The sequence below is a fragment of the Alligator sinensis genome, unplaced genomic scaffold (genome assembly GCF_000455745.1).
Source record: "Alligator sinensis unplaced genomic scaffold, ASM45574v1 scaffold256_1, whole genome shotgun sequence".
Classification (NCBI taxonomy): domain Eukaryota; kingdom Metazoa; phylum Chordata; order Crocodylia; family Alligatoridae; genus Alligator; species Alligator sinensis.
Genome location: NW_005842139.1, coordinates 1,390,214 through 1,401,224, shown reverse-complemented (window position 1 = coordinate 1,401,224; position 11,011 = coordinate 1,390,214). Strand labels below are relative to the sequence as shown.

General features: G+C 36.3%; 1 protein-coding gene across 4 annotated transcripts in view; it reads right to left on the bottom strand.

Annotated features, from left to right (window-relative positions):
* Positions 1-3,192: 3,192 nt before the first annotated feature.
* LOC102369995 (ELAV-like protein 4) overlaps positions 3,193-11,011 on the bottom strand; it is a 108,970-nt gene continuing 101,151 nt past the window's right edge. For 3 of the 4 annotated variants that reach the window (XM_006025310.3, XM_006025308.3, XM_006025311.3), the window contains exons 4-7: positions 9,686-9,839; positions 9,035-9,260; positions 7,592-7,630; positions 3,193-3,854 (exon numbers count right to left, since the gene is read on the bottom strand). In XM_006025310.3, coding sequence (XP_006025372.1) covers positions 3,527-3,854; positions 7,592-7,630; positions 9,035-9,260; positions 9,686-9,839 — 747 coding nt within the window. In that variant the 3' untranslated portion in view covers positions 3,193-3,526. The remainder of the gene's footprint in view (positions 3,855-7,591; positions 7,631-9,034; positions 9,261-9,685; positions 9,840-11,011) is intronic. The other variant, XM_006025309.3, reaches the window with a different exon arrangement.

Sequence of the window (11,011 nt, the reverse complement as noted above, 5' to 3'; positions counted from 1 at the left end):
CTCTTTCCCCTATATATATTTATGTGTATTCTTCCCAAGTCAAAGTCCTCCTTCAGAACTTCAGTTTCAAAATAAAATGGTTCTCTGATACTTTGGGTTATATGTTAATAACTGCCTAAGGTATATGACCTTTTACTTTTTTCTTTTTGATGATGTGGGTCTGCTTGCTGTAGAAAAACAGCAGAAAAGCTCCTAGTCTTTAAACAGAGGAAACAACAACCTTTACATGTTACCATATAATGCTCAGGTTGATTTAAGGCTGAATTAAACAGGCTGTAAATTTAAGAACAATCTCATTCCATGGCCTGAAATTAATTATTCTAGCCAACATGTTAATTTAATCTCATAAAGACATGAGTTTATTAGTGAAGATGCTGAAGAACTGCAGTCCATCCAATCCACTGACACGTTTTTTTTCCTAAGCTCAGTTATGAAATGCAGAGTTGCAGTTTTACAAGGTACATATTTTCAATTAGTGAGAGAATATTACAGAACATAAACAAAGGGTGAAGAGCAGTATTTAATGGGATTCAAACCAATAAATCAACTGAGAGAGAGGATCACCTCTGGCTAGAGTACATGGTGAAAAAAATTCAAATGTTGAATGACTGTGATTTATATATATATTTGAATCTTACAGCAGATAATATGTCGACTGTTTCATACTGCATGACATTTATAGCATAAGCATGTTAAATAGAAAAGTCAAACAAACTAACTGTTGACTTAAGACTTGTATAATGACAAAAACCATTTACTACCTTTTCAGTCTTGATAATACTTTCGTTGTGTAAAAACACTGTGAACATAAAAAAACCCTCCTTCTAAGATCTCCCCCACTGAAAAATAAAAAGTTCTTAAGTACAATGACTCTGCAGTAATTAATTTGAAATTAAAAGACCTCAAATCGGCTGATTCTCTCCAAGCTCAAGCTTTGTTAGGAAAAAGGTAACAAAGACCCTTCAACTGGTTTGCCTTATACTGTAGGATATCTTTAAAGACCTTGTTGACTGCACTCAATAATATCTACCTTCTTTATGATGTGGCTGAGGTTACTAAAAACATCTGCACACGTTTAAAAATCTGGAAAGTCCATAGCCATTCTACACACTTTCATTTATTGTCTGGACAATTAAAGTACAAATAATTCAAACACAACAAGATTATGAAAAAAACATTTACAATACTTTCCCTCAGAAATGATCTAAACTAGCAAGGTTAACATGAAGTCATTCATTATAACTAAAGTATACAACTGCCTGGTCCTAAGAAAGATTTTTTATTATTATTATTCAGATAGTAAAACACATTGTAGAGAAAAGATTCTGACATGCCTTCCCCACTAATGCTTAGCAAATGCATCAAAACTTTCCCAGCAAACTGCGCTCATTCATAGCAGATGATGTATAAAGGTTTCCCTGAACATTGAATGAGTGTTCTTTTGAACTAAAATCTAACATTTTTAAAGTAAAAAAAAAACTGATAAAATTATGATGCAGCCTTTGCTTTAGTTATTTGTCTACTACAAAAGTTTGCCTCTTCAGTGTGAAAAAACAATACTTAGTCTACATGCAGTTAGTGGGTATAGCATGGAAAAAATGCACAAAATAAGCACAAGTTATAAATAACCATAACGTTTTATTACCATTAGACTAAACTTGTATTGAAAAGATTTTATATAACAAGACAAGAAAAGCAATAGCAAATTTAACTATCAACTAGATTATGCATAGCGAGTAACTGTTTCTAGTACTCAGGGAAGAGCATGACCCTTTTTTTTTGTTTTAAATATATAACCGTACAAAGCACAAACATACTAAAATGATCAGTGCACTGGACATGGGAGAGCACCCCCTCAGTCAGTTTGTTCCCTTAGCTCTGTTTTCCCCAATCTGAATTACATTAAAATAAAGACCCAGTTGTTTTCTTTTCTACTGTGCAGTAAGAAAAAATATTCACAACAAACATGACAATATATCAAACAATATTTCTACACAAGTTACCTTGATACCTCTGTCACTTAAGTATCATAAGAAAACATTTTAAGACATATACAAACAAAACTAGCAAAGTGTTACAACTTAGAATAAATTAACCAAAAGAAAAAATAACTTTATATATATATATTTATATTATATATACACATACACACACAACAAAATGACACAATAATATGCTTCTTCCCATAGTTTAAGTAAACAAATAAGTAGACTAGCCAAACTAGCTATATTTGATTTTGGCCATATGCATCACATCGGCAATTAAATAAATAAGTGTTTCAAGCAACATAAACAGTGTTCCAAATGTGCCAACACAGCCCAGTTATATTAGCATGGGCTAGAAAGTGAATTTGAAAAGTCTTAACAAATTTAAAGCAAATGTAGTTTTTCTAAACACATTACATTTAACTATGATACTAAGATATGTAAATAATTTTGTAGCACCTACTGCTCAAACCAAGGAAGTTTTTGATCAAAAAACTAATTTTTTTAACTTTTGTTCTGCTGATATCCCGTACTGATGACTTAAAGAAAAACTGTCTTGCAACTCATCTCCTTGCTTTTGGGTTTTGACTGTGGGTAACTGTGTGCCTGGGAAGAACACTCTCCCGTACTGTATTTAATATTTTTATTACATGCTATGAAAAGATACGAAGATCATCTGTTTGTAACCCATCCTTCAAAAAACAATCTACTAATCCAGTTTAAAACACACATCTTGATCTCTAAAAAGTTACCAGTGCAGTATGAACATGACAAAGTTGTCAATTTCCCCTAAATTAGCCAGTCAAAATATTTTTCTCAAATCCAGATTCTCTTGTAAAAATTCTTTATATTTTATAAAAATAGATTTTTCTTGAAACCCATTTTCAGCAAAGAGACCACCTCTTTGGCAACATTGTTAATGTTATTTAAATTGTTGTGTCATCAGGTATCCCCCTTTGACCCCATTCCCTAACAGAAGACTGTTTAGTTCACATGATATAAAAGAAAAAAGGAAAAATAAAAAAAGTTGCAAAATTATGGTTGTTTTTTTTTTCTTTTTTTTTTGCAATTTTTATTGTTCCTCTTTAATTTATGTGGGGGGGTTTACCAATCTGATTGGATCAATGCTTTGAAAGAAAAAGGAAAAGAAAAAAGAATCTTTTTTTTTCTTGCTTTTAATCCCATTAGTTTGTAAAAATTGTTTTTATTTATTTTTTTAAATGAGTGAATGGTCATCTTAAAAAGACCCACCTTCAAGGAAGGTGGTAAAACTAGCTGGCCGGGTAAAAATCCCTGCACATTGTTATCTATGTATAGTATATTCAACAACGACAGCTATGAAAGAACATTCAATGCATCAAAGGTTTTTTTTCTAAGCATTATAAAATCCTTTCCTGTTCATCACAGGATATCCAATGTTTTAATACTTAGGCAACACTGGCTTATAAAGTCCATGGTTGAATATAAGCCTTGAAGAGTTTTTTTTTTTTTTGTTCGTATATATATTTATATATATATTTTAGTAAGTAAGGATATGAAATTCAGGATTTGTGGGTTTTATTGGTTTTAAAGGAAACTTGCAATACTCTGTCTCCTAAACGGTATCCATTAAGGCTGGCAATTGCCATGGCAGCTTCGTCGTAGTTGGTCATGGTGACAAAGCCAAATCCCTTGCACTTGTTGGTGTTGAAATCGCGGATGACCTTGACGTTATTGACTGCTCCGAAGGGACCAAAGAGCTGCCACAGCACACTTTCATCTGAGTCGGGAGACAAGTTGTAGACAAAGATACACCATCCAGTCCCAGTGTGACCAGGGATATTCATTCCGACCAGGCTCGTCATCCCATCAATTGTGATTGGGGAGAACCTACCAAACAAAAAGAGGGGTCTATTCTAAATATATCTCTTTGAACACGTTACATGGAATCAAGACTTAAAGAAATCACCATCCAAACCTGGGGATGCAAACTATATGCCACCCCCGCCCCTTTGGTCTCAGTTACACAGACTTCAACCCCTGCTTTGAACGACTGAGATCTATGCCCAATGGAAAGGACCAGAATCGGATACAGCTGCATGTTCCTCTATATGGATAACTTCAATTTAGCTGCTTACTGTGGTCCAGCAAAAGAATTAAATATCGATCTAATCCTGTAAACTCTAAAAAGGAGTTCTCCTGCTCAAGGACTGCCGGATTTGTCCCTATCATTCTCAAAGAAAACACAAATGAAGGACAGTGGGTACAGCAGCAAATTTACTGATGATTTAGCACTTTAATTCCCACCAGTTTCTTGTGGGAATGTAGCTCTCTTAGGACTTACTTTAAATATGAATATGAAATATTTGTAGAAAGATTCAGTGGTGTTAATATGTTCATATCTATCCAAAAAGTACTGAGGGCTTTCTGTTCTGTTTTGAGTTTCATTTCTTTCTAGAAAACTGTAATCAAAGACATTTGAAAAGAATATACTGTTGGTGGTGACACCCCCAAACAGGATTGGTTGTATTCTAATTATAAAATAGGAAAACCAGTGCATGAGGGCAATGTCTTTGTTATGTTTGGTTTATGAACATGACATTGCTTTAAAAGTTTGACAAACCATGCCATTTTTGAGACCACTATTAGGTGGGTTCTGTTTTAAAATAACAACTGAGCATAGAGAAAATCTTGCTGAAATCGTATTTCCCATGGAATTTAAAAGTGGGCATCTTGAATGTAGCAAATTTTAATTCCCCAAGCTGAATAAAATTCTTGCTAGTGTTTTGGGAATGACTCAGTGACATAACTGTGAAGTAGGAAGCTTTCTGTCTGATACCTTGTTTTGAAATTGCTATTCTTTTAGCGTGCCTTTGGCAAACAGACCTGCAAAACGTTACTCAACAGTAATGCAAGTTAAATGACTATAAAAAGAACTGTGCATCATGTTGATTTTGTATCACCTATCTGGAATTACAGCTAGAAACTCAATCTCCTCTATCATAACCTTAAAAAAAAGTGCTTTTCAATACACAGCCCAAACTGAGAAACATCATTTGTTTGCATCTGTGGCCTATGATGGAGTAATTTTATTCACACATTCAAATGCTCTCAAGCACAAGCATGGCTTTTCAAAGGGATCCAAGTACTGACCTTACTTGGGGCAAAGCTCCCAAGGAATTCAATTTCTGAAAATCCCACCTACAGGATGCCACAGTTTTGTTCTTGTCCTTGTATGCTTATGCTAATATTATCGTAATCGTGTGGGATGGCTTTGCAGGTTTAGCTTTCTCATGCTATAGCCTTGGCTGGTTAAAAACAAAACAAAACAAAAAAACACCCAAGCACAGGCTATGCCAACATATATGGCTTAGGATCCAGCCATCTAAGGCAAGGTCTAAGGATCACAATTTCTATTCATTCAGCAGTTGAAGGTAGGCCTTCAAATGTTATACTAAGTTCACTTCAAACTTTGCTGGCCTATATAAAAGGCCAGCAAACAGTGTTCTCTCTGTGTTGTTATACTTCATCTGAAGCGTGTGCATGCCAGAAGGGTTTCTGGTATGCTTCCATGTAAATTATGATACATCATGCTAAAGCATGCGGTTTGCAGAGTGCACAAAAGTTGTGCACAGGTCCACAATATGCCGCACTATGAGACTGCAGAAACATCATACTTATGTATGGGCACGAAGAGTTATGACAAAGGTTTGTGGTCTGCAGATGTCCGTGGCATGGAGGTGCTTCCCTGAAAGTTGCCTAAGCGTTCCCTAAGTTTTTCCATCTAAGAATACAATTGAAAGTACAGTGGTGGGTGTAGCTCCTACCACCATGCAGGCTGGTATAGTGAAAGTTTATTGACCTGTGTTTGGGATGATAATGAGTTAGGCCAAATGAGTCATCCGATTAGTGCCAATAAAATCTTCATCCCACATCAGCATGTCTCATGCTACACTGTCACAGGAAAAACAATAGACACTCTGGAGACTGTTTGTAGACAGTTGTAAAAATGCTTGTTGATCCTACTTGCTGCATCCCTCTGCCTTTCGGCTCTCGATTTGCTAGAGCAGCCAGTACATATCTTCTGGGTTTTCAGGGAGAAGAAAACAACTAACAAATTTTAAAAACTTCAAGAATTACTGAAGGAAGCTGTTGTGATGTTTAAGCCTGAAGTCTCATGATCTACTAATATTGGTAGATCATAGTAGAAAGCAGAGGCCCGGCTTTGACATGGTAGGAGGCTGTTCTTTCTTCCTTGCTCTGATGAGACACATGAAATGAGAAATGAAACCCTCTGTAGTCTAGGACTGAGTAGCATTTATCCTGGGCCACAGGTCAGTGTAATTCTGAGAATAACTGGCACATTTAAGCAGAGAAAGAAAAAAGGAACATCCCTCTGACAGGTCGTTTTAAGTGGCAGCTGTTTGGAGTCCTTGAACGTTACTAACAGCGATGCAAGAGATGGAGGAGTGGGCAGAGTGCAGGTGAGGCAGTCACAGGTGCATGATGAACTGCAAAACCATGCAATAAACTCCGATTCATCATCTGGCTGTCACCACAAAACAGGTACCAAAAAACCCAACAAAAAACGTGCTAATGGATACCTTTTCTGAGGCTTCTGGAGAAATGTGAAACATCTAGTGTGACAGTTACTTTTGCTTATAATGTTTGTCTAATGGTTTACAGGACCTGCTGGTAGATGGTACAATGGCCACTGGGATCATATAAATACTGTCTACTACATGCTTACTGTACCAGATGCATAATATGAGGTTTATAAAAAGCACGCCTAGTTTTCAAGAACGTGTCGGACCGTCACTTACTGAAAACAAAGATGATTTCTCATCTCCAAATGTGGGGATATGGGTGGACTGGACACTTCTAGGTAACGTTATAAATGAGACTATGCCTCAATAGTAGTGATGCGTACCATATATACAGATATGAACTCCTTGTTTCCGATTTCAGACTTAACATGGAACACACTCATGATGGAGAACAACTGTTTCCAAATTAGCTAATCTTTTAATCCAATCTCAACAGACACACATCTCCACATTAAAATGAACATAAGAAACAAACAACACGCACGGACAAATATTTGCAACACTTGTTAAACCTGTAACAAAAGAAAACTGAAGGATGATTAAGGTGCACACAGTTACACTTTTGAAGTCATCTTTCCGATAAAATGCAGATATAGGAGAACTTGAGGTCCTTCCATACATTTTAGCCAATAGCCGTTTAACTCCGTTTTCCACCAAGAAATTTTACGCAACAAGGTTGGAGACTAGCAGAAAGCTCAGGTTAATAATTCTGAGTTGAGGAAATGTGTCATTTGGCCAGTCTATTGGTATCTGAATGTGTGTAGCTGTTGCACCAAAACCATCTGAGAAGCCCACCTGTAAATGAAAGAAAAGGTGAAAAAAAACCACATGGAATTTTTGCGTGTGGCCTTAAAGCAACAAAACCAACCGAAGTCCAAACTTAAAAAAAGAATTTGACATGCTGGTGGAAGAAAAGAAGGAATTAAAAAAATAAAAATAAAAGTTAGTGAATTAAAAAATAAATTGTAGCACCAATCTGTGCCAACATGGACATCTGGCAATCTGTGGAATTCTAATTACCTCTTTACGCCATAGGCCATATTAAGCAAATTGTCCAGCCTGAAAAGAGAAGGAGGGTCTTTGGGTTAATGTCTCACAGATGGCAAGATCGCTCAATGGAACTATTATTAATAATGTTCCATTTTCAAAGAAGAAATGCTCAACAAGTTTCCCACACATCTAAGGAGTTTAGGAACCAATGGCACTATCAAGTTCAGACTGTGCTTAAGTTTCCACCACAACATTTAATGCCATTTTAACATGCTTTTACATTCAATGAAAGGTGAAGCATATATACCTCTAGCTCCAGGTTTGATTTGCTGTTAAAAATTCCCCTTTGATTTTTCTTTTTTTAGATTACATTAGTGTGAAATCATAACAAGTACGATACTTCAGCTGTTCACCTTCCATTGCAATTAAACTTGTGAATAAAATGTCACAGTCCAAAATTACAGGAGTAGAAACAAACCATTTATAGCAATTCTTGCTACCAAGTTTTACAAGATGGTTTAGGCTTTGTTCTCATTAGAAAAACATTTAATAACGATCCCCCAAAGCTGTCAATGTAAATTGCCAATGAATTTTGTAGATTAAGCATAATTTGCTTTAACATTCAACACACATATGAAAATACCCTTTATCCATATAATGATTCAGCAAAAACCTCAATGGATATTGTAAGCTTACCAGAAGAATATTTTAAATATATGCTTGTTTTCAGAATAGCCAGACAACTGACTATTCCTGTGCCCTTCTTCAATTTATTAGCATATTTTAACATGGCAAAATTCAGATTCAAGGGAAGAATTTTTAAAAGCCAATATTTATCTTAACTCCGCCAATAAGTCTGAACCTTCCCATTTAACATTAAAAAATAAAAATAAAAACCTTACCCAGTAGTACAGAGAGCACAGACGTACTGCAAGTTATATATATCTGATACAAGCAGTACTTTTCAATGCAAAGCAAAAACCTTACGGAGAGCGTCTGCAGGTCAAACCAAGGACTACACAAGGTGCCTTTATATTGACAGCAGCCATGTGATGCTAATACATTAATGAAACTGCTGTGAATAAACTCAACTTCTTGCCTGCTACCAATCCAATACACTTAACATCAAAGTGAAAGTTGCATGCAAACCATTAATATAGCAGAAAATGAGTTACTAAGAAATCAGAAAGAACAGCATCGTCAGTTTTCATTTAATTATCCATATAACCTTTTATTCCATCATCCCTTTGTCTAAGGCTTCGTGAAAACTGATTGAAGAGTATTTTTGAGCTATTTCAGTAAATAAGACATGACTATTGCTGTCAGCAGGTTTTCTTCTCGTTCTCACGGAAAGAACATTCCATTTCACAAGGAAATTCGGGGCAATCTACCGATCTAGACCAGATTTCCAAAACAACACCTGCCCCGAACCAGTGTACCGGGTACACGCTCAGTTCCTGTGCAGATAATTACCTGAATCTCTGAGCCTGGTGGTGAAGGGGTCCAGGATAGCGTCTGTTGGGAGACTGGTACAGCTGTGAAAGGAGGGCCTGGCTTGTTTTCTGGCTGGGGTTATTGGCAAACTTCACAGTAATTGGTTCTGTAGCACCACTAGGTTTCTGGCCATTTAGTCCCTTTATGGCTTCTTCTGCCTCTATTCTCTTATCAAAACGGATAAATCCCACACCCCGAGAAACTCCTAGGAATAAAGAAATCAGTCTTTTAGGCAAATAAATAAAAGGAAGATGGCTTTCAGGAGCCGGTCGCCTAAGCAAGCAAGGAAACACAACTGAATGCCCCTCCTATGTTATACTGCGATTATTAAATAGAAGCAGACCTAACACATTAGTAAACTGCTCCATACATTCCCCTTAAAAACAGACTGGAAGTAATTAAAAAAAAAAAATCTGCATTTTAAAATGCACGTATTCCCCCACAGTTATATTAAACCCCCTGCCCCCTGTATATGCACTTTAACATAGGATTGAAATGTATGTCCAGAATTGTATGTTCTTAATGTATTGCACAATGTTGACACTTCATTATAGCCGGCCCAGTTCAACAGCATTTAAGTTTGCCACTTCCATGAAAGATTTGAATTTTAAGAAAAAAAAAAATGTTAACCTGTGACTTGATCAACCAGAATACGTGAGGTGATAATGCGCCCGTATTGTGAAAATAGCTGTTCTAGTTCTTTCTGGGTCATTGTTTTTGGAAGGCCGCTGACATACAAGTTAGCATCTCGGATTGATGCTGAACTTGGACGGGCATACGACACCTACGGGATTAAAAGAAAGAATTAAACACATTTTAGAGGGATGCATTCACCTTTCACATTTAAACCGACAGGTTAACTTTCCATCTTTACAATCTCTTAATGCTGGTTTGAATAGCCCCATACTTCAGATTTTAGCTGCTCTTGTTATAGCAACAAGAACCGGGAAAATGTGAAGAGAACAAAAGAAAAGCTGGAGATAAATAAATGCAAGGATAAGAGTTCTTTTAAGTGCAGGCACAAAATAACTATTGTATGGAGTTAGAATAATGCACAACTTCCCACACACAGCTTTGTAAATTTACCCCTGTGGGTTGTGGGTGTATAGATGATTTAGTGTATCCAACACACAATAATCTCTGAATATACCCAGCGTTCGGAGGTTCCAGCGTGTTTTGTTTCAAGTGTCTGAAACAGATCAGGTTATTTGCAGAGTGAACTTTTATGCTCTATCCCTTTGCGCTTTCATGCTGCGCTGGTATGCTCTACCCTTGCTGAATCACAAAACACTGGTGAAATTAAGCTAAACGAACATCTGTTTAGGGATCTGAAGATACGTTCCCATCATTTTATCTGCAATTGATTGCGAAAAAAATCCCCCTTTCGCTGCAAGTCTGAAACCTCCCCATAAAAACACCATGAGATAAGCAGGTAAAAATCCAGTTGATATACTGTGTGTATATAGTCAGGAAATTACTACATTAGATGTGGGAAAAACAGCTAGCACAAAACTAATAGAAAAGTTAGCTTTACACCTTTAACACATATATAAAACACTACATTTAAAAAAAATAAAAAATACAATCAAGTCCTCAAACTATAAAAAGTCGCTTCTTACACAGCGAGTGTTCAGCCTGGAATGTGAACATATTTATATTAAACGGCATGTCTAAAATACCGATTCCGTACAATTTAATTAAATAAAATGTATTTCAATCTAAATGTACGCTTAAATTCCTCTGCTATGTCTACGTACATACTTTAAGTCAAAAGGAGGCTGCATTAAGCTGGCTCCTCCACAGCCCAAACACAAATGATGTCATTAGATGTCTTTGTGTGTCAAGACGATGTCTTTATGTGCTCCACACCTAAAAATAGATGTTGACTCAACGCGGAAAATGATGCGAGTGACTAATATCAGCTTCCCCAGCCTTCTGCATGTAACTGGAGACAAG